General features: G+C 37.2%; 1 protein-coding gene across 13 annotated transcripts; it reads left to right on the top strand.

The window, feature by feature from the left end:
* Positions 1-325: 325 nt before the first annotated feature.
* On the top strand, positions 326-24543 carry LOC124291930 (DNA ligase 1-like). 13 transcript variants are annotated; one of them, XM_046729003.1, is made up of 17 exons: positions 326-689; positions 3067-3205; positions 5142-5242; positions 5905-5933; positions 6525-6568; positions 6884-6919; positions 7294-7329; positions 9510-9627; positions 10260-10325; positions 10589-10748; positions 12985-13037; positions 13735-13764; positions 17214-17273; positions 19859-19905; positions 21204-21253; positions 22860-23755; positions 23835-24543. In XM_046729003.1, the coding sequence occupies exons 1-16, from the start codon at positions 476-478 to the stop codon at positions 22880-22882; spliced, it is 1206 nt and encodes a 401-aa protein (XP_046584959.1). In that variant the 5' UTR covers positions 326-475; the 3' UTR covers positions 22883-23755; positions 23835-24543. The 13 variants fall into 13 exon arrangements, with proteins under 13 accessions (XP_046584959.1, XP_046584962.1, XP_046584961.1 ...); XM_046729006.1 differs by lacking the exon at positions 6884-6919; XM_046729005.1 differs by lacking the exon at positions 7294-7329.
* The last annotated feature ends 267 nt before the right edge of the window (positions 24544-24810 follow it).

The raw sequence follows: 24810 nt of genomic DNA, 5'->3' as shown, positions 1-24810 counted from the left end.
AGAAGGCTGATGAAAACAAGACAGTCACAAACACATCCACTCCTCCCTGGAAAAGAGCTCCAGTAGGACAAGAGAAGACAACACCAGCTTGGAAGAAGCCGACTCCCACGATAGGAAAAGACTCTCAACCTGAAACTGACCAAAACCAAAATGTTCCCAATGTTCCTGCATGGAAAAGACAGAGCAGCAACAAAGTTAACATTCCAAATAAATTTGGAGGTACAAGTCCTTCACCTTCTGCTGCTGGACTTCAGAAGGTGACCATTGAGGAGAAGCCTGTCAATGGGACTGCTCCCAAACCAACACCTACATCACCTTCTTCACCATCCACCAAATCATCGGAACCTGATTCGGGGCAAAAGTTTGACCCAAAGGCGTTTTTACGACGCACATCTACGGGGGATACAGCTCCAAAACAAATCACAATAAGTCCACGTCAACGATCACCAGATGATGGAAAATCTCCACCCCTCTTATGAACATACCAAAGAGCCCATCTTCCGACATTCCTAAGCGTGTAACACACTCAAAGACTATTGTGATACGAAATGGCGATGGTAAAAAGTTCGAAAAGTTGCCAAAGTCATCTATTATTACCACTGACCTCAAACCTATCAAACCACTCAAACTACTTGGCTCAAATGTGAAGGATATTATAGCAGAGTACATTAAAGCTTTCGAGGAATACAGTAAGTATCAAAATTGGCCATTGTATATTTAGTACTACGGGATCCATTAATACACTCTTCAAACAAAAGGGGAGCGGGGAAGCCTAGTGGTTAATGCGTTCACTCATAAGCCAAAGACCCAGGTTCGATTCCCCACATGCGTACAATGTGTGAAGCCCATTTCTGATGTTCCCCGCTGCGATATTGCTGGAACATTGCTACAAGCGTTGTAAAACCAAACTCACTCACTCACTTCAAACAAAAAAGAAGCACATAGGCTAACTTTGATGAATTTTACTGTTTATTTAAATGTGCATATCTGATTTAATTTGATTGATACAAGGATGAAGATTGACATGATAATATTCACGTTTTGTGGACATAATGGCAATTCCTGATTGTCATGTCACATGAGAGATGTTCTGATCAGTATCCAGGATGAATACCATGTACTGTTATCAGCTCCTTGGTACACAATGAAGAAGTCCATGGATTCAGTCCAGTGGAATTGTCCACCATTCTTTCTGAACACGCATGCCTGTTCTGCAAATGTCAGGGGCATATTTTGATGTAAATGTACACATCTATTGAGTTCATCCCATAGGTGATCTATCAGGTCCAGATTTGATATCTGCAAGACCATTGCAAGATATTGGATTTTGAATTATGAAGGACAGAGTGAGTGAGTTACGTTTTACGCCGCGCTCAGCAATATTCCAGCTATATAGCGGCGGTCTGTAAATAATAGATTTTGGACCAGACAATCCAGTGATCAACAGCATGACCATCGATCTACGCAATTGGGATACGATGACATGTTTCAACCAAGTCAGCGAGCCTGACCACCCAATCCTGTTTGTTGCCTCTTACGACAAGCATGGGTTGCTGAAGACCAATTTTTATCTTCATGGGTCGAATTATGAAAGGAAGACAACAGTGACACGAAAAATGGGTTGTGTCGCGTTGATAATTGGAACAAGGTGACGTTGAAAAATTTGGTGGATGTACCAATTTTCTGAAACATCTCTATACAAGGACAAATACTTGTCCTCTAGGTCAATTGTTTTTGTTTGCTTGCGCCAATACCTTCCACAAGTTAGGCAATTGTCTTGCAAATGTTTGGGCAGTAGCTTGTTGATAAAGCAGATGATAGTCCAGAAGAACGTGATCTTGTGCCATGGTGGTGACTCATGGTTTGCCAATCTTGGGTTGAATTGAGGCAGGTATACCAATCTCATAAAGAGATATGGTGCTCTGGTGTGCATTGAAATGACGTGCAACTGCAAACTATGACTCTCAAGCTTCAAGATGTCCTTTGGTGAGGTGAGGTGAGGTGAAATTGGGTTTTACGTCGTGCTTGAGAATATTTAACTCATATGACGACGTGCATGCATGTGTATGTGTATGTGCGACTGCTTGTAATAGCCCAGACTTAAGCTGGTTTTATAGTGCTAGGTCACTGAGACACCATGCCGCAGTGAAGCATGAATACCCCACTCAGACACGGTATACTGACTCCAAGCCGACCAGTCCTTGTACCCATTAATGCCGAGCGCCAGGCAGGGACCAACAAGTACCATATTTTAACGTCTTTTGGTATGACGTGGTCGGGGATCGAACCTGCGACCTTCCGCTCTCCGGGCGGACGCTCTAACCACTACACCACGGAGGCGGCCTAAGATGTCCTTTGGCAGGATTTGGTGCCTGCATTATTCAGCTAAAAAAAACACTGCCAAAATGTTGACTGATACTTGACCGTTTATAGTTATTGCCACTACATATGTTTTCACAACTTGCTTTTTGCTTTAATTTATTTTCCCATAGCATGTGTAGTCTTGTAAAAAATGCTGTATAAAGCTAAAAAAGAAAAACAGTTGTGATTGCACACACCTGTAAATGAACATACTTCTAAAGTTGTTTGATAAAAAATATTGAATGGCATTGAATGTTCCATGATTATACAAAGTCAACAGTGAGATCATCCCCTGTCCGTTATTGTTTGGAAGAGTGTATGATTTTTACAATTTTCTGGTCAAATAAACTCTGTTTCAGCAGATAATAAAAACTGAACAATCTCTTGCATTTATATACATGACTTAACTTCTTGCATTATATTCTTTTCTAGTTTTTCAAGTTTAAAATTGCATTTTTGTGTTTGGCCCTTTTTTCGTCTGTCCGATTTTGCACTTGACTGCCATGGTTTCAGTAATCCTCAACTTCCTGAGTGTTAACTATTTGATCAAAATTTCTAGGAACATCTGCTAGAGAAAGAAATCGCCAACGATGCCAGTTTAGAACACAGTTCATCTTGTCAGATAAGAAATAATATTGAATCATATCACTGAAAACTGCAACTTTCTTTAAAAGTTAAAACATCGGCTTGGGCTTGCCTTTGCAGAAAATGCCAATGAGGAGTTGTATGATGATGTTGGCAACTACATCAAGGCATCTGAAGAGCAAGAAGTGTATGATGATGTGGACAACACCATTGAACTTCGATCCAATAACCGGAGCTCTAACAGACCAGTGTCTGAGATGTAAGTAATCGCTTCTGTGTCTTGGATGTGAGTACTGTTTGATGTTTGTTGCTAGTTTCATGTTTGCTAGTTTCATGTTTGTTGCTAGTTTTATGTATGTTAGTTTCATGTTTGTTGCTAGTTTCATGTTTGCTAGTTTCATGTTTGCTGCTAGTTTCATGTTTGCTAGTTTCATGTTTGTTGCTAGTTCATGTTTGCTAGTTTCATGTTTGTTGCTAGTTTTATGTTTGCTAGTTTCATGTTTGTTGCTAGTTTTATGTTTGTTGCTATTTCATGTTTGTTGCTAGTTTCATGTTTGCTAGTTTCATGTTTGTTGCTAGTTTTATGTTTGCTAGTTTCATGTTTGTTGCTAGTTTCATGTTTGTTGCTAGTTTCACATTTGTTGCTAGTTTCATGTTTGCTAGTTTCATGTTTGTTGCTAGTTTCATGTTTGCTAGTTTCATGTTTGCTGCTAGTTTCACATTTGTTGCTAGTTTTATGTTTTTGCTAGTCTCATGTTTGTTGCTAGTTTCATATTTACTGCTAGTTTCATGTTTGTTGCTAGTTTCATGTTTGCTGCTAGTTTCATGTTTGTTGCTTGTTCCATGTTTGTTGCTAGTTTCATGTTTGTTGCTTGTTCCATGTTTGTTGCTTGTTCCATGTTTGTTGCTTGTTCCATGTTTGTTGCTAGTTCCATGTTTATTGCTAGTTCCATGTTTGTTGCTTGTTCCATGTTTGCTGCTAGTTCCATGTTTGTTGCTTGTTCCATGTTTATTGCTAGTTCCATGTTTGTTGCTTGTTCCATGTTTGCTGCTAGTTCCATGTTTGTTGCTTGTTCCATGTTTATTGCTAGTTCCATGTTTGTTGCTTGTTCCATGTTTGCTGCTAGTTCCATGTTTGTTGCTTGTTCCATGTTTATTGCTAGTTCCATGTTTGTTGCTTGTTCCATGTTTGCTGCTAGTTCCATGTTTGTTGCTTGTTCCATGTTTGTTGCTTGTTCCATGTTTGCTGCTAGTTCCATGTTTGTTGCTTGTTCCATGTTTGTTGCTTGTTCCATGTTTGTTGCTAGTTTCATGTTTGTTGCTTGTTCCATGTTTGTTGCTTGTTCCATGTTTGTTGCTTGTTCCATGTTTGTTGCTAGTTCCATGTTTATTGCTAGTTCCATGTTTGTTGCTTGTTCCATGTTTGCTGCTAGTTCCATGTTTGTTGCTTGTTCCATGTTTATTGCTAGTTCCATGTTTGTTGCTTGTTCCATGTTTGCTGCTAGTTCCATGTTTGTTGCTTGTTCCATGTTTATTGCTAGTTCCATGTTTGTTGCTTGTTCCATGTTTGCTGCTAGTTCCATGTTTGTTGCTTGTTCCATGTTTATTGCTAGTTCCATGTTTGTTGCTTGTTCCATGTTTGCTGCTAGTTCCATGTTTGTTGCTTGTTCCATGTTTGTTGCTTGTTCCATGTTTGCTGCTAGTTCCATGTTTGTTGCTTGTTCCATGTTTGTTGCTTGTTCCATGTTTATTGATAGTTCCATGTTTGTTGCTTGTTCCATGTTTGTTGCTTGTTCCATGTTTATTGCTAGTTCCATGTTTGTTGCTTGTTCCATGTTTGCTGCTTGTTCCATGTTTGTTGCTTGTTCCATGTTTGCTGCTAGTTTCATGTTTGTTGCTTGTTCCATGTTTATTGCTAGTTCCATGTTTGTTGCTTGTTCCATGTTTATTGCTTGTTCCATGTTTGCTGCTAGTTCCATGTTTGTTGCTTGTTCCATGTTTGTTGCTTGTTCCATGTTTGTTGCTTGTTCCATGTCTGCTGCTAGTTCCATGTTTGTTGCTTGTTCCATGTTTGTTGCTTGTTCCATGTTTGTTGCTTGTTCCATGTTTGTTACTTGTTCCATGTGTGTTGCTAGTTTCATGTTTGTTGCTAGTTCCATGTTTGTTGCTTGTTCCATGTTTGTTGCTTGTTCCAGCGCTGAGATGACGGAGGAGGAGGAGATGAGGGATTTTGGATCAGCGGGGTCAGCCTCAGCATCAGGAGGGTCAGCCTCAATATCAGGGGGCTCCATGCAAGGTGAGCAAATTTAGAAGTCCCCCAGCATGCTTGTTAAAAGACATGGTAATCTGGAATATACATTTACAGACTGTTGTGATGTAGTTGTATTATGGTACGAACAAGCAAATGCCCTTATGGCACATTGTATGTGCTGGAACCAGTTAGAGGTTTTGATCCTTGCATGTCAGAAAGCAGCAACATCTACACGAAGCAAACTACACTTCTTTACAGTATATTTAACAGCCCTTGAAATGGGACTGCTTATCATGTTTGTTGGACCAACGTGTCTGTGACTTCTTCCCAGTACCCCAGGGGATTTTTGGCATAAAAGTCAGGGTCAGATTTGACTCTAGCGTGTAACATGGTTGTATCATTTATTGTCGGTTTCTGTTCCACTTGTACAATCCTGAGACTTGTGTAGTTGATGAATCCCACTATGCCATGGGTGTTGGATATGGAAGTAATATAGTGGACTGGAAGTTTATAGTAGTTCAAGACCTTGAGCTTTGAAGAAATGGCAGTGATGGGTTTTGGCAAGAACTGGCAGACACCCGATGTTTGTGGTGTTGCTCATATTATGCAATGTAACTTGAAGTTTATAAGTGAAAAAAGTTCATTGCTATGACATCAGTGATTGTTGCGACATTGAGAACTAAGATGGAGGCCTGTTTGTATTTCAGCACCCATCACAGAGGAGATATATGATGATGTAAGTTGAATCATTCTAATTTCAAATATCATTGAAAAATTGCCCTGTTAAATACATGCTTGATAAAAACTGGAGGGTTGTTTTGAAGCATGAACACATGAATATTTTCACAATACTAGCAAGGACAATTTCTGAATATGTTTGGCTGCCATAAAATACATGTCTACAGTGTACTGATGATGTTGTTGTCATCTGATATACTGCAGTTTGCTGTGGAGAAAACTATCATTTGGTTTTGGTATCCCTGATTCACACTGATGGTGTATCTATGTCGGTACCATACACCTCCTTGTGGATTTCACCTAAGTTGTAAACACTCACTTACTCACTCACTCACTCATCTGCCTTCCCACCACCCCATCCCTATCCCAAATCTCACTCACTCACTCATTAATTCGCCCACCAAAACCCATTCCCTCACTCCCACCCAGCTATGCACCCAACCACCAACTCACCAACCAGCTCACCCATCACTCACAAGAGAGTTATATGAATGACTGCCATAAAGCAGAAAAGATGCAGTATGTATGTCACACTCAGGTCTTCTATGGTCTTATGCAACCTAACATTGTGATATGTTTGTTTCTTCAGGCAGAGCAGGATGAGCTGTATGAGCCACTCCCAGAAGATGATGAGTGAGTTATTACTTCCAGCATTGGCAAAACCTAAACAAATTACTTCAATGACTGTTACCTACACTGAGCACTGTTGTAATCTGGCCATGCTAACTGTCTATGTTGCCCCGAGAGATCATATGAAATGTTTCTGAAGAAAAGGTTAACAATTTTGATTTCCTCCTTGACACTTGAATATTGACCCAGTGCTGTGGGTCTATTTGTATTTAGAACTGGCAAGTATGTATACTCTCACCATAGCTGAAGATCCCTGAGAGCTGGTGGTTAATAATACCTCACAATTAAAGGAACTTCTTTATCCTTTTCTTTTTGTAGAATTCTAGAGCCGGAGGGTGTGATTCCAACAAAGACGTAATCAGTTTTGTTTTATTATTGTCGGATTTGCACTGATTTCTTTCTTCCCATTTATATAACTGATAAGATAAACTTGAAATGTACAAGATTAATGAAGATCTGTCAACTTCATGTTTCACGGAAAGTTAAGAAAGCACATCTCCATCTGTCATCAAAACATCAAATGTAACATGGACCTGAAGAAATGTAAAATGAAATCAAATTAAAAATAGCCTCGTGTCCTCTTGATTCTGACATTGTTTGTAGGATGATATTCGCCTTCTCCATTTCCTCATCGACACTTGAATATTAACCCAGTATTGTAGTTGGTCTATTTGTACCGTGAGTTTGGTGGTACTTAAAGGAACTTATTTGTCCTTTTCTTTTTGTAGAATTGAAAAACCAGAGGTGGTTATTCCAACAAAGAAGTAATCAATTTTGTTTGGTTTATTCATTATAGGATTTGCACTAATTTTTTTACTTCCTCTATCTCATAAATACGCTTGAAATTTACAAGATTAATGACAATCTATATCACCTTCACGTTTCTTCTCAAATTAAAGGGTAATTTCACATTTCACTGAAGGCAAGAAAGCACATCACCTTTTGTCATCAGAAATCCAAATGCAGCTGTGCAGCTTGACTTTGAGAAATATAAAATAGACTAAAGTAAAAATAGCAGTAACATCTTGTTAGCTACATGTCATGGAAAACAATGTCTCTTTGTAATTGAGTTCAGATTTTGGAGCATAACGATGATGATGATTATTCTGCCATGACCATAATTGTCACAGTTTTTATCAAATATATTCTGGAGGTTCACATGCTAATGATTACCCTAAACTACTTGTTTTCAAACCAATATTGGCTGATGTACAAGACCTAGGAAGCAGTGGTTACATCTCTGCCTGTAGGGGCGGTGGGGTAGTGTAGTGGTTAAAGTGTTCGCTCGTCACGCCGAAGACCCTGGTTCGAATCCCCACATGGGTACAATGAGTGAAGCCCATTTCTGGTGTCCCCCGCTGTGATATTGCTGGAATATTGCTAAAAGCGGCGTAAAACCAAACTCAGTCAGTCAGTCAGTCCCTGCCTGTTAGGGCTGGGACAGGTAAGAAAAAATGGAATCGAGTACCCGCATGTACGTACCCGAATTGGAATCGAGTACCCGGAAATGTAAGGAATAAAGCGCTTCTGTCAACTTTCTGAATACTAGTATTCAATCACGAGTTGACAGAGATTTTTATACAAACTTTGAAAGGATGGCAATGAGACACTGAAACTGAACGTAGGCTATTTAATTTACGTTTATTTAACAAATATAGAGAGTAACACCATTACTAACATTCCTCGTTAATTTGTTACCGCTGTTACTGTTACTTGACTCCTCACTGCTCATGCTCAGATATATACAGTCGTTAATAATGACCTCCATTAATCGGACAATACCAATGATGCAAATGTGTGTTACGTCAATGATGAAAAAGACAAGTTATTATGTGCCCTTCTCCTTTTTCCGGGTTCTCGATTCCAGCTATACCCGACCCGGATTCGAGTACCCGAGTACCCGTCCCAGCCCTACTGCCTGTATGCATGCTCTGTATCAGCCGTGTCTCTGTACCAGTGAAGATGTTACACAAATTCAGAAGGGTCAGCAGGGGACTGGTTCATTATATCTTATGTTCTTTAACAGTAAAGTTTGTGAATTTGTTACATATGTTTTCTACTTCACTTATTGTTTCAGCATATATATTGGTGATTCACATTTCGCTATTAGGAATATTCACTGCAAAGTTCACCACAGCTATATTTCATTTTCACAATTTTCTTTTTGACAATTCACTGACAACGATAATTTGTCGCTTACTGGAAACAATATGGCATTCCTCGGTGTTTAAACAAGTCTTGCATACAAGATTTTTTATGGGCCATGAGTATTAAGCCTAGATATAATGTTCAATTTAATTTGTGTACATTTCTCATTGTCTATATGATAATCTCTTTCACCCAATATTAATCATTTCACTTCCTCTTAATTCTGACATTGTCTGTAGGATCATATTTTTTTCCTCTTGATTCTGACATTGGCTGTAGGATGCTATTCTCTTCCTCTTGATTTTGACAGTGTATGTAGGATGATATTCATGTCCTCTTGATTCTGACATTGTCTGTAGAATGATATTCTTGTCCTCTTGATTCTGACATGGTCTGTCGGGTGTTCATGTCCTCTTGATTCTGACATTGTCTGTAGCATGCTATTCTTGTCCTCTTGATTCTGACATTGTCTGTAAGGTGATATTCATGTCCTCTTGATTCTGACATTGTCTGTAGGGTGATATTCATGTCCTCTTGATTCTGACATTGTCTGTAAGGTGATATTCATGTCCTCTTGATTCTGACATTGTCTGTAAGGTGATATTCATGTCCTCTTGATACTGACATGGTCTGTAGGGTGATATTCATGTCCTCTTTATTCTGACATTGTCTGTAGGGTGATATTCATGTCCTCTTGATTCTGACATTGTCTGTAGGGTGATATTCATGTCCTCTTGATTCTGACATGGTCTGTAGGGTGATATTCATGTCCTCTTGATTCTGACACTGTCTGTAGGGTCAGTGCTCAGGAAGACAAGAAGGAGCAAGAGAGGAAGGCTAAAGAAGCAGCAGAAAGGAAGAAAAAAGAAGATAAGGAAAGAAAAGAGAGAGAAAAGAAAGAAAAGGCAGAACAAGTAAAGACTTTTTTTCAAATATATACTTGTTATACCATATACCAACCTCACGTCAAAGGTCAAAATTCATAATTAAAGGGTAACAGGTGACATAACCAAAAGGCTTTAAGCTAATAGAATCATCAGTCTAAGTAAACTTAGGCTCAGTATTATTCGTTACACTGCTATACTGAGTCTAACAAAACCTTGTGGAAGGTCGTGTCAGGTAACCTTTCCAATTGACCAATCAGAACACAGCTTACCAAATCGCGAAAGTGGACATTCGTACATACCTTTTGAACTTTTACCTCGAAACGTTTGATTTCGATTGTTATTTTCCGTACGTTCAGTGTTGGCGACCGGGGACAAGAAAATCCATTTTGTAAGTCCCACTGAACCCTAAATAGTAGCCATTGTCTGATTGGTTAAATCCGTTCGGCCGTCTTGCCTTTGATTGGACGGCTCAAAGGTTAGCTGACGCGACCTTCCACAAGGTTTTTTTACTGAGCCTAAGTTTACTTAGACTGATAGAATCATATGACATGAGTAGATCACTATGGTATTTACCATTGAAGGACATGTCTGTTTACAGATTTCAACTATTTTGATTTGTGCAGTGTTCGGGTAGGGTTTATGTCCTGTTCTGTTTCCAGGCAAGACTTGAGAAAGAGAGAAAGGAAAAGGAAAAGAAGGAGAAAGAAATCAGAAAGAAGTTCAAGGTAAATATGGACATTGTCTTGAAAGTCAAACGGATCGGATGGTCAGGCTTGCATTGTTGATGGATGGCATGCCGAATGTGTAGATTGATACCACTGAACTGTCTGGTTGAGAACTCAGTTATTTGCAGTCTGCTGTTATAGAGCTACGATGATGTTGAGTGAGGCGATAACGGCAAAAACACAAAAATCAAACTAAAAAAGCCTTTATGTGGGAAATATGTGCATGAAATGTTGTGAAGTTAACTTTGTTTTCTTGATGTCAGCTAACTGGAGACGAAAAGAAAACCGCTGAAGGAGTGGTGAGGGCCAAGGCTAAGGGCGGGAAGACAGAGCTGGCAGTGGAGACCGGAGAGATACTGGACATCATCCGGATGACCGAAAACCCAGCAGGGAAGTGGCTTGTGATGAACAGAGAAGGAACATGTAAGAGTTACCTCCCTCATCAATGCACTTTTCAAGCTTCTCAAGTGACATGTATAATTGTGTTTGGGAAGATCATGAGACTCATTGGCCAGTGAATTGCCAGTGAATTCTTGCATACAACTGCATCAATAATCATATCAATTATATTGTTTAATCCCAATTAATGAATATCACTTTTTGAATGAATTCTGTGACTTTAACAATGTTATTATACGCCCGCTTACGAAATAAAGGAGGTATATAGCGTTCATTTTGTCCTTCAGTCCACTCCTTCCACCCCGAAACTTTGTCTGGAGCATATCTCTTAAAGTCTACATACTAGGTTCGCCAAACTTTACATACATGTCAATCGTTACCCTTACATGTGCCTTTGGCTATTTTGAAGTTTATCAGAATTTTATTTTTTGCTGTTTCCATGGAAACACGATTTAGTGCAAAATGTGTTTGATGGTATGTCTTGTTTGGAGCATATCACCGAAACAGGCTAGGTTCACCAAACCTTCAATCATGACCCACGGATGTGCCTTTTAATATTTTAAAGTTTATCAGAATTTACAAATCCCGATTTGTGCAGCAAAACGTTCGTAAACATGTACCTACCTGGTAAATGGTATATTTGTTTCCGTTTAGAATGTGATTTTCGCAAGATAACGGTCAGGCGAAACAGAAAATTTATGCCACTCATACTCCATCATGTCCTGTTGCATTGTTCAAACTGTCAAAAATTTAACCTCGAGAATTCCGCTCTCTGCCACCTTCCCGACAAGGCTGTCATGTTCGTACACTTTGAAAAAAGCTTGGCCACAATCCAGTCCCAAATGATGAGAACAATGTTCCAAAGAATCCCAAGTTCGCCGCATGTACACAAAGCAGCACTGTCACTCTTTTGTCGCATGCCGGGGTAGAGGCATGAAATCATGATTGACACTTGCCGGTCATAAAAATCAACAGTCTTTGATGAGTTACAGGCGGTAGGTCGATCAGAAAAGGATCTATTCTTTGATTCTGCAGGGTTCAGATTGGACAGTCAGTCAAGTATTGGGCCCAAGTATTTTCCAGTGTCACTTCGAATTTCGACCTTTCGCAAAATGTAAACACTGGCTCGTCTGACATTGCGTAACTGTCTACTTCCAAGAAAATAAGTAGGTCAGACGATTCCATTATAGTGTGGCCAGGGGGTACAGTAACACGGCACACAAAACAATAGGCTGGTGTTGGTCGTGTGGAGTGATGATTATAAAAAACAAGCTCTTAGGTGTTACATGATTGCATTGAATAAACAGTAGCTTGTTTTCTTTGGACAGAATATTTTTTATGTTGGTATCTTAAAAAATATACGAACGTCACCTACCACTCCCTTGACAGACGAGTTCAATTCGGCTTTCGTCCCATGCCGGATTACGCAGTATCTTCCGCAGGACGACGAAGTTCGATTTTAAATCGGTTATGGTAGAATGGAGATAAACATACTGTGTTTGGAAATTAGTTGAATGTTAGACCGAATTAATAGTCTCTAAATTTCATTTGAAGCCGAGTGTGAGGTTTTAAATGATTAATTTAAAGACTATCAATTCGGTCTAACATTCATCTAATTTCCAAACACAGTACGTTTATCTCCTAAATATCAGTCATTTCCATGTCGTAGAGTGGGAGGCGAGGGTCTGTGAGCTGTGCTCACTTCTACACTTGTTGTTGAAGTACAACTTCTCTATAATACTGACATATAGTTGGCTTAGTTAGATGCATGTAGATTCTAAGCTACATCAACAACAGCATCATTTCCATCAGTATCGTTTACTCCAGATCAGGACCCGTGAAGATCCGGGGTAGAATAGGTCTTCAACAACCCATGTGCTTGCCATAAAAAGGCGACTATCTTGTCGTAAGAGGCGACTAACGGGATCGGGTGGTCAGTTTCGCTGACTTGGTTGACACATGTCATCGGTTCCCAATTGCGCAAATCGATGCTGATGCTGTTTATCACTGGATTGTCTGGTCCAGACTTGATTATTTACAGACCACCGCCATATAGCTGGAATATTGCTGAGTGCGGCGTAAAACTAAACTCACTCACTCACTCACTCACTCACTACTCCAGGTCAGTGGACAATGATGCCCTGTCACATGTCGATGTCACCTGTGCCTGGTTTCACTGTTCCTTTACTTCTGTTGATTTTATGTTAATTAATGTCAATGTTAGGGTGATAATAATATTGATTTGTCACTTGTTTTCCAGATGGCTATGTGGAATCAAAGAATATTGATATAGAAGAAACTGCAATTAAAAAGGTATGTCATACATCGAAAACACGTGTCCATTGTTTTACAAAGTCTGAAAATACAATCTAGACATTTTGATTTGGTAAATGAAGCAATTCAATTTTTAATTGACAACCTAAATATTAAACGTATCAATATACATAAAGACGTGATATTAATTATGATATAACCTACTGTACTACCAGCTTATTGTTTCTACTAGATGATAAGTAAAGGAGTTCCACTATATGCATAGTTTTAATGGGGTGTTCAGTTGTGGTGCTTTACCTATGGCCTTCTCATTAACATGCTGCTTCAATAATTCCACTTTATCTGTGGTTATCCATGTAGAGGAATGTGTTCCTATTGACTGACAAGAACACATATCTTTACACGGCCTTGTAGGAGAACACATTAAAGTTTATTATCGTGAGTGCACTAACCAGTGATACAGTCATAGAAGCTATATCCTCTCAACCAGCTAGAATATCAATAATACACACTACAAGTTTATGGATTACAACTTCTGGCTTATTGTGATAGCAGTGTGTTGAGGTTACATCCATTATTAAGCTGGCATCGAACATAGCTAATGCATTCAACCAGAAGTTGCTATCCATAAAGTTGTAAATTTTCGTAGTCACTCACCAACGTCTAGAATGCCCATGGAATATCAATATATACAGCTCAGCTTCAGTATGTCATTAATGCTTTTTGCTGTATACAGCACACACAGGACCTAGCCAGTAGTTTGGAGGTATTATGTTTATTTTATTTTCTTCACAGCTTTTTTAAATTTGCACCATATCAATGTATTTTTTTTGACTATTTGTTGTATGCAACGTTTGTGAAATGTTTAAATGTTTTTCTACACAGTTTGGTATGCTATGTTCATGTTGTGTTTAAGTACCATTTTCTATTGTGCCACAATCACTATAGCTTCAATTACACATGTTCCACGTTGCTAGGCAGTGGTCACTGATAAAACATTCTCCTGATTTGGAAAAGTATACACGGTCAAACATATCGTGGGAGAATATGCTTTTTATGTTCTAAATCACTTGTGTTTCCAACCAATTTTGACTGCAAAAAAAGACATAAGAAAGAGTCTGTTAAATGTTTAAACTTGAGAAGGATGTTAAAGAAAGTTTATTTACCAACTTGAACATCAACGAAGAAAACACCAAAGTATGATAGCTGGATATTATAGATTCTCATGTAAATTGTCAAACACTGGAATGTAATCCTGGCCATGTCAAATGGTTTCTTTCGTTTGATATGCATCCGAAGGTATTCTATGCTATGTATTCAACTTTTCACATGGATAAGATATACACGAACTTATCTGTTTTGCTGAGTCTTGCATGAAGTCAGATCAGATTGAAGGAGGGCACTGCTTTATGATAGCTGACTCAGCCCAGTGAGTTTTATTCCTAAAGAGGTAGGGAAAGTTTTAGATATTACAGATATATGATAACAGGGGATAACTAGCATGATCAGCTCCTGAGCCTAGATTTTCGAGGCTCTCTTAACGCTAAGACAGTCGTAAGTGCCATACATTAACATTAACTTACGACTATCTTAGCTCTAAGAGAGCTTCGAAATCTAGGCCCTGGTGTACAGTGGCAATCGTTCAACAGGGGGATATCTGACAGGTTGCCTCTTGGTGTTGCCCTAGCCAGTAGCAAACCCCATGAAGTAGCTATTGTAGACACCTATTCTACATCTGAAAGTTACTCTTCTTGAGTTTGCCAACCATATTTTGTAGCCATTGTGGACACCTATTCCACATCCGAGAGTTGGTCTTACCTGATGTTTTCGTATCAAATAAGTATTTGACAGCCGCTATGGTTACCTCTGCCACACAAGTCATAGCTAGAATGTTTGGGTATTGAATCCACATTGAGAGTCTACTAGGAATTTGTGTGTGAAGGCAGCAGATTTAACCTTGTCTTGATGCCATGTTGATACATTATGAATGTCTAAACACAGGCCCACCTTTCACAGTGGTTGTGACAAATAGATTCTACTACTCAGGTAGTATTCTTCAGCTGGTGTGATAACTATGGTATCTCCCCTGTGGTTGACACGGCGCTCCTCTACAATGTACAACTCCTGCCACGTACTGCATATACCATCAGACATCATATACTTCTTCCTTCCTGCTATACCCAGCAACACCCACCATTATTCAGGGATATATCTAAAGGCCATTTGCCTGCACAGCTTTGGTGTGAGCTTTATTCGAATCACCCAACACTGAGTACAATAACTGAATCAAGTTATTCTCTGATTAGAGGAATAGGTGACGAAGGTGATGATATCACTTCCAAAACACAATATGGTAGTGAATAGGTCCAGAGTATTTACACAATTTGGTATGCGATGTTCATGTTTTGTTTTAGACCTATTTTATATTGTGCCACAATCACTATGTTACCAATTCCACAAGTTGAACCTTGCAAGGTAGTGGTCACTGAAAAACATTATCATTAGAGCTGTGACGATATATCGTAGTATCGATAATCGTGATACTTTAACTGACGATAAATATATCGATACGTTTTTTCGTATCGTGATATGTATCGTTGACCTTAAAATTGTTAATTTTCACTAGATATTGATGGTTATGTCAAAATTTCTTGCGATTAAAATATGATTTTTGAAGGAAAATAACTAAAGAAAGCATATCGTGATATGCATCGAATCGAATCGTATCGTTCCAAGATATCGCGATACGTATCGTATCGGGAAATTTCTGTATCGTCACACCTCTAATTATCATGATTTGGAAATGTATACATCTCACAGTCAAACTTTAATGATAGGAGAATATGCTTTTTATGTTCTAAATCACTAGTGGTTCAGTGTTTTCAACAAATTTTGATTGCAAAAAAGACATAAGAAAGAGTCTGTTAAATTATTTAATTTGATGAGGGTGTTAAAATCAGTTTTATAACATCTTGAACATCAACGAAAAACAAGCTATGTTAGTGAATGGGTCCAGAGTCTTTACTTAGAAAGTTTACCTGTAGTTCAAACGGCATGTTCATTTATAAATTTACAACTTTCATAGTCACGGTATGGCTAAAATACTGCCGATTTGACTTTAAATTTTAACTCACTCACTCACTCACTGAAACAGTATGGCAGGACATAGCATAGTGCATGTTTTGAGATGACAACACCTTCCATTCTTTCAACTTTTTGCACAAATTTTAGCAAGAATAATTATGAAGAATACAAAGTTATGTGTTAGATGGAAAATATATGAATACTTTTTTTGATATTTCTTTCAAAAAGTGAATGTTTTTGTTTTTTCTCCTTTTTTTGGCATGTTTACAATCCATAAAACAATCTTCAGCCTTTAGTAGTATATGATAAGAAAGTTATGGTATTGGACAGCTATAGGACAGATGTTTTTTTTTCTGAAAATGATAAATCAAAATTACAGTTGGCATTATCAATTAGGTCTTGACATGGTTCTGAACGTTTCTGTGTTTGGTCATGTCCTACTTTCATACCATTTATCTCAGTAGCAACATCTCTGACATGAAATGATATATACTCATGAAAACAAATAAGGGAACACATGAACGTACAAGTGTTCCTTTATTCTTTTCCAGGTTTCTTCACAAGGTATATATTGCACTGTGGGTGAAATTCTCGGAATGAATAAAGGAACACTTGTACTTTCATGTGTTCCTTTATTTGTTTCCATGAGTATATTGTCAAGTAGCAATTCCATGTTCTTTCATAGGTTATGAATATGAGAAACATGTCAGAAAAAGATAAATTCTGTAAGCTTGTTCCCAGATAGCATTTAGACGTTGGCTCAACGTTGGCAATGGTTTTGCCAACATTGCCAACGTTGGGTCAACGTCCGAATGCTATCTGGGTTATAAGATCTGGATGTTATTGTACAAAGTGATCTTAGCACTACTGTGATCGTAACTCCAATAACTTACGTAGACCTACGACTGTCATAGCACAATGGCTGCTTTGTACAATGGCAGTTTAGCAACCTGGAATGAAATATCTGAAAGCTTTTAAGACATAATGACACTTCCTTCTCAATAAATCATCAGTGGTCACGTTTGAATCAAGTTTTTGATGCCAAACTCAAAGAAAAAGTTGTTTCGAACATTACAAAATATCAAATGTTCACGGATTGTGATTATGATAACATCTGTTCATGGCCACCAGGCAATGATCGAGTACATTATTCGGATTCGACCTCAAGACTACTACCAGTACCGACAAACTGTAATTATCTCCCCTGTTTTTGTATGGAGTGGTCAAAACTGAACTTCTTTATCAGTTAACATGTTCCTAGTTTGAGGTTTTATACTTGTCAGTGATTACTTCGGTTTGATTGGTTTATGGACTCTACTGTAGTTAAAAATGAAAATACATTTTCAGGTTTTTATTTACCCTGAAAATGGGTTGTGGCCTTACAGACATTTTGAACATGGATGTAAATTGAAAAGATATAGATAACACCTTCTTTATCACACATACAGAACAATTCAGTAAGTATATATAACTTTGGGAGAAGAAATACTTCTGTTATTAGAAATCCATCCTAGTCTATTGATCCACACACCAATCAAAAATCAATGAAGGCGTCAACTAGTAATCTACCAATCAAACTTTGTTTCATAAAATAGAAAATGTTTTTTTCAAAATTTTGTTGAGGGTGAAATACATTTATTCATTCCTTTATTTAAAGAAAAACTAATAATTAATGCATATTTCTTTTTTCAAGTTTCATAGAGTAGATATGGCAACTTTTACTTACTTTTGTTTGAAAAATATGAAACAAAGTATGATTGATCAGTTCAAATCAACCCTTTTTACTAGGTGTTGTGAACGTACCCTGATTTAGCATCTCATGAAGGAGCACACCTGGAGAAAAGGAGCTTAACAGTACCAGGTGTATCTGCTGCCTTTTATCTTTTATTGGTTGGTTTGCAAACAAACAAACAGACTAAATTCAGTTTAGATGTTCAAAAAATGAAATACTTTTCATCTCCCTGATCTGTACTGCGACAAAGTAATTAAAAAAACTTCAAGGGTCGCACAATCAAGGAAGTACAAATGCAAAATTTTACCGAAAGGAAATAGCTTGTGTATATTTTGTTAGAATAAAGATTTGTGTTAATATTTTCACCATTTCTTAATAATAGTGGTTATAAAATCTCATACTTGTTTCATTTTATCTAATTGTAAAACAGAATCAATGTTTTTAGTTGCAGTGTGTAAACCAGCTAAGAAAACATATAAGGCCTTGTGACAGTTCTCCACCACTCCCCATCAAATCCTGCTGCATGTATTAACTAGTGCACTGGTGACAGTTTCGCCTTTAGAAATAGTCTAGCATTTCATTCATTATGTATATGATTTTTATTCTCGAACCTGCACTCCTTTAAGGCTGAAAAATGAAACACCTGGTTCTGGGTCAGTGACTTGACAATCTGGTTTGGGAGACAGACTTTATTGCAGTTCTGAAGTGGTGCCAGAATGTTGTAACTTCAATTGCTTCTATGTTTTGTAATGGATCGTACATGCATGACCTTGTCAGGCCGTGTCAATGTCGGAGTTTGTAAGCATTGTCTTACACCACTTTTAGCATTATTCTGGCCATATCAGGGCAGGGATCAACAAGTTTGCCTGGATACGCTGTATCTATACAGGTGCTTCATGTGTATCTTCTCAGTGATGAGGCAAGTCTTCATCCTCTGTTTTTCACCATTGTTTAACATTGATTAGAACCACAGTGATATTTTGGCCTAATTTTCTTTTTGTTTGGATGGTTTTATTTTGAATGGTACCCCATACCCATCATGTTCATCAAATTATTCTTAGGGTATTATACCTTTTATGTGCCAAATATTGTATAATTTATTACATATATAATTATTTATGCTTATATAATTGTACATATTTCATTCAACTTCAGAATAAAAATAGTTTTTTTGTGTATTTTTGTATTTTTGAACGTTTATGTGTATTGTTTATGGTTTAACCTCAATTTAATGAAGACAGATTTCCATTTAGGACAATTCAGTTTTGCTTTTAGCATCAGAACTGGGGTGTAACATCAATAAAGTAATCATTGTAGAGAATAATCATCAGGGAAAGTGTCTCTAATTAGAGTCATATCGACAGTATCATGCAGGTCGTGTTTGAAGAAAGAAACAATTATTGGTTATATCATAATATGTAGATTTTTAAAGGTTACGTTTCATGTACATATCATTGTATATCTGACCTTTTATACCATGCACGAAGAAACCATGAATGTGTTACTATGTTTGATCAAAGGATTGACAGAGTTTGTTTCATTTTAGCATGTCTAGATTCTTGACATGATCTGGTTTAAGTGTTGGTCCAGTAAAATATTTCCCCTTCTCTCCCCATGTGAATTTCCATTTCCCATTTTGCAGAAAACCATTTAGAATAATTATGTTCAATATTAACAATAGTTTATGCCAGGATTTTTCACATTGGAGAAATAATTGATGCATGACATAATTTCCAGCATTTTTTAAACTTTAATTCAAAACAATTTGAAAATTGAAAATATGTCTTAACAATCATCAAATTTTAGTAGAAATTAGTGTCATTCCTAAATTTTAGTATAAGTTTACCTTCAACAATTTCAGAATAATGATCTTACTTATCTGATTTGTTGAAAATATTTCTTGTGTAAAAATACTTCTGTGCTTATGTAACAACAAAGTATTAACGTATATACATTCCTGCTGTTAGCTCTTCTCTAACCATGCCATTATATGATTCATCCTCAATATCATCAGCCATTTCACTGTCCGCTTCATCCTTCACAGGCCATGAAAGTAGTTGATACCCCTGTTGCCATGGAGGGGGAATTTGGGTGAGTCGTCTATGCCGAATGTTGCATGGACACAAAGCATGCTGGGAAGGTCGTTCAGTGACCGGAACTGTTAGTGTCATCACATCTAGTTTTGTTCTCACCAGAGACCATATAATCTATTATATGGTCTCTGTTCTCACCATAGGATCAAAGAAGGATTTCACCATGTCATTGTGAAAGTCAGCCATTCTTAAGAAATGCTTGTAATATGCTTGCACCCTGTTTTTATTCCCTTTTGGATTTTTTCTTCGCTCTTGTGACAATTGAATTAATATTTTCAATCATGCTTTCATTTTCTGACTGTGCACCCACTGACAAAACAGACAAAATTCAAACCTTAATTATCTGCTCTTATCAAGTCATATATTCTGCTCTGAATATATGACTTGTTCGCTTTTCATTGCTCAGAATGTCAATGTTTGCATATGATTGTATTTCAATATTAGGTAAAATGTTGCCAGAGTGTTGTCGCTGGAATCAAAGCAGCTTGATGCTGTCTTTTCTCATTTTATCAAATTTTCACAATGCATGTGATGAACTTCTTCTCCGTTGTGCCATCATTTTGTTAACATCATGCTTGTTGGCTTAACGCATGTGTGTCTCTGTGCTTCAACATAACTAACACATATGTACGATCCATTGTTTGTGTGGGACTCTGTTTTGTGATTCCCAGGAAAAGATGGACTCAGCTGTAACTATCCCTCCACTGACATATGGACCAGTTTCAAAAGAAATTGGAATTTGTCAGTGTGCATGTTCCAATAAACCCTCAGAATGCTGACAAATTGTAACAAATGCATTTTTTGATGAAATAATGTTTTGACATTTGTAATGTTAATATGTTCATGTTTCAAGAAAGTCAAAATTATTATTGTCCTAAAATTTGGGAAGCATTTTCTTTAAGAATATTTCATATATGAAAGTGACAATTTAACTGAAACTGGTGCAGTATTTCAGCATAAACATCCAATATGTTATCAGTGGTTGAAAGGGTTAATATTCACAGGCTGTCTCTCATCAGCAACATCTGAAGGATTTCAGTTGCAAACTTTGGAAGCACTATTTTTTCTTGTTTCTTATATATAATCTGCTCAGAAGGAAATTGGACAAGTATTTAGACAGACATATAACAGAAAATGCCAATTTGCTAATTAACTATTAAATATTTTAGCAGAGACCATATAATGTTCATAAACTATGAGAAGTAATCCCTGAGATGTGCGATACAGACAGCCTGTGATATTTGTCGTATATACCTGTATATATCAAATGGTGATGGTATTTGTTGTCACTTATAGGCCGGAAGAAATGTATGAAGATTTGGATGACTTTCAACAGGAGCCAGAAGGTTTGTGGTTACCGTAGTTACTCCAAGGTAGAAGTCCCATGGAAAGCATGAGCATGGGGGATGGAATTAATGGTGAAGTGTATCTTGCTTCTCATCATCTTAATTCAATGATGACAAATACTTTTACCATCTTTCTTTTTTAAAACCTATTTCTTAAGTGGAGCACATTTGAATATGACAGTTCAGATATTACATTACGCATGTCATCAATACAAACTTCTTCAGTAACTTGTGAACACCTTTAGCACCTTTGGGATGGAGTATTTACAAGTGTCTGTGGATACTGACACTGTGTGGAGCTTATGGAAGTGAAACAAGCCCAGTCTTATGTGAAGCCTTCCGCTGCCTCATAGTGATGCAATGTGTGGAGTTCTCGTAGTTGGCGTTAGAGGTGCTGTACAAAGTATACAATGAATATCGCCATTTGTGTGATATATTCTCAGCGCTCATTGGTCCCTCTCGATGGAACCAAGCTGTGGCTTGATTGGTTGGTTAAAATTGCAATGCTGCTACGCTGACATTTTGATTCACTGGTGATGGAGACATGTAGTGAATATACAACCATGACAATGTAATTTATGTAAATTAATAACTAAATATGATTTCTTAAAACTCAAGAGCCTCAAAAGTGGTCATGGTGGGCCTGTGATCAATATTTACTGCAGCATTGCTATACGGAGTTGCATCCCTTAGCAGTACTAGGATCTGTTTATATTACATGACCCTGTGTAGACCTGTGAAAGCAAAACACTTGTTTGATGGTGTCACAGAGGTAAATGGCTATAGATGCCTTTTTATACTCTTTGCCCCATTTGTAAAAAAAAACACCTTCATACCACTGAAATACTGTTGAAACATGGGGCAACGAAAAATCACTTCTTTTGCCATTGCTGATTTGTCAGTAGAGAAACATAGCACAAACAGCAGATTGAGGACATGATATAGTTTTTACTTTGTTGTAATTTGCATTGAAGAATCATTTTGTGATTAAAATTGGAGCTGAAACATGGGGCCGTCATGTATTTCACGCTGCCTTTAGCAGTATTCCAGCAGGATCATGGCAGGGGACACCAAACATTGGCTCACACATTGTTACCCATGTGGGGAATCGAACCTGACTCACCAGTGTGACAAGCGAACCCTTTAACCACTGGGCTACCCCTCTGCCCACTCCATGATGACCAGGCGCTACTACGACCCATTGCCATTTCATTTCAATTAACCCAAACATAAAAACTATGAAATTTCATAAATTAGGCTGCATTATTTGAGAGCTGCGACATCAAAAGATTATTTATATTTGTGTGTAAGTTTAATTTCATTAATGAAAAGTTATTTCAACTCAAAGCAATTTTATCATTATCAATTTTGTTATTGTTTGTATGTTCATGCCATTCTGACAAGTAATATGAGTATTGAAAGTGAAAGTTTATAGTTTTTTTATAAGCTGAGAAATATTTGTATTTCAAATGAATATGTGTAATATGTGAAGTATGACAGTGATAGTCAGTGGTTATGATGAACATAACTTTTCAAGACATACTTTTTGTGAAATTTTCAATGTTTTGAATACATTAACATATGAGATATCATCTGTATTTTACAGAAATTTATGAAGAGTGTTCCTGATGTCCCTCTTTGACAAGATATCTATTCCACACAGAAGGACGCAGCCTATTGTGAATGTGACACAATATCAACAAGGGGAGGTCACTCTTGCCTCATTAAAGGGAGATAACAACTTGAATCACTGTCAACAGTGCTATTTTTGTACAGCATATCTGCTGATCAATATCCATGGAAAATATAACCGAGAGATTCATTGTCATTATGTCCACAGTGAACTAAAGATACACCTATACTCAATTCTTGTGTGAAAGTAAATGTACTGTGATTTTCAATACTGTTACTTTATATTAGTGGCCAGTTTGTGGAACTAAATGTCCTTGTTTGCTCATTAGGTTATGATCCACTGTGATACGCCGGGAACATTCTGGGATGTAGAGATTGCTCTGTGTTTTACACTTCTGTATTTGAGAAATTCACTTTGTTTGCTTAGGCTGTATGGTTAGATTAATTTGCATGGCTATAGGTGTTACATTTGAAAATGTAAACCATTCCATTTTTTTAGTTTTACACTTTTAAATGTATTTTAAATTTCTAACTTAATTTTGTGACTGAATGAATCAGGTTCCATAATTGTTTTGGAAGGTTGCCTAAATTGTGCAATAATAATAGAAATATTCCAATTAGACATTTCGTGTGATTTAAGGTCTCCGTTCATATAAACAATGCAATGATGTAACCATAGATTTTTATACTTAGGATGAATTCATAGGAAACAAATTACCCCTAAATTCTTTTAATCTGCACAATTTTTGAGAATGATTATACTTAGAATTATTTACTTCCTGTTATGTTTTTTCTCTGAATTGTATCTAGTTTATGCACATGGATCATTTGACATAGATCCAAACTTCTCTGTTTTAGTTACAACACTAGGTCTGTTTCAAACAGCACTGGTTTATTATAAATGTAAATATATGTGTACATATCTGTGTGCATGTAGTTACAACACTAGGTCTGTTTCAAACAGCACTGGTTTATTATAAATGTAGATATATGTGTACATATCTGTGTGCATGTAATGCAAGGTTGTACTATAGATAGCATGTTGATGTTGAGATACAGTTCATAATAACTGGCTTGCTGTAGTAAGACGGTCAACAGTATTGCCTCCTGGGTGCCATTGTATATAGAGTTCTTAGCGCTAAGGTGATCATAACTCTGATACTTTAACAAAGACTTACAACAGATGTAGCGCTAAGGTTGTTTTGTACAATGGCACCCAGATCTGTGGGGAATATTTTTTTAAATTATCTGCCAAAGTAAAATCTGTAAACATGATCCAATTTTTGAAAATACAAATCACCTAATGAATTTTTTTCTCACATCAGGATGCCAAAACAACCCAAATTGAACGTGCCATAGTGAAGATTAAATGGCTGGGCCATTAGTAATGATGGAGTTGAGTGCCATATAAATTCTACAGGATGGCATCTGCAGGTACTCTTTCCTTGAAGTGAACAATACGATAACGTGTATGCAAGTGTTTCAGCCTGTTTATTTTGTTGTGTGGAAGTGTTGACTGGATGTATGTTACCATAGATATTGTGATGATTTGTGAACTCAAGACTTTTATGGCACCTATTCACTTGGATAGTTTGAAACACATTTCCAAAACTTTTAGCTTTCCTTCCATAAAATTAACTGTGAAGATGGAGGATGGGAATTCAGTATAAATAATGATACCGGTGTTTGTTACTAAGTTTCTATACTGAGGTGATTACTTTTGGTTGGTTATTGATGTGTTGACATAAAAGATAGCAAAATAAATTAGTATGTTTTTGATATTTCTTAATAACATGACTTGAATGATATTAGAAAAGGATTATAAACAAACCAAAATGGAATATCACTCAGATTAGTTTGTGTTGAAAAGAAGATGCATTGCAAAATACAAACTGCACAGCAAGTGTTCACTGTCGAGTTGTAGG

Source organism: Haliotis rubra, unplaced genomic scaffold (genome assembly GCF_003918875.1).
Source record: "Haliotis rubra isolate DU_JTF1 unplaced genomic scaffold, ASM391887v1 Scf502, whole genome shotgun sequence".
Classification (NCBI taxonomy): domain Eukaryota; kingdom Metazoa; phylum Mollusca; class Gastropoda; order Lepetellida; family Haliotidae; genus Haliotis; species Haliotis rubra.
Note: the sequence above shows the minus strand (reverse complement) of the source record. Positions and strands in the feature narration are given on the sequence as shown.

Coding starts and splice junctions, on each gene's coding strand:
- LOC124291930 (XM_046729003.1), top strand. CDS start 476: ATGAACATACCAAAGAGCCCATCTTCCGACATTCCTAAGCGTGTAACA. Junction 10,326..10,588: donor AAATCAGAAAGAAGTTCAAG/GTAAATATGGAC, acceptor TCTTGATGTCAG/CTAACTGGAGACGAAAAGAA. Junction 19,906..21,203: donor GCCATGGAGGGGGAATTTGG/GTGAGTCGTCTA, acceptor TGTCACTTATAG/GCCGGAAGAAATGTATGAAG.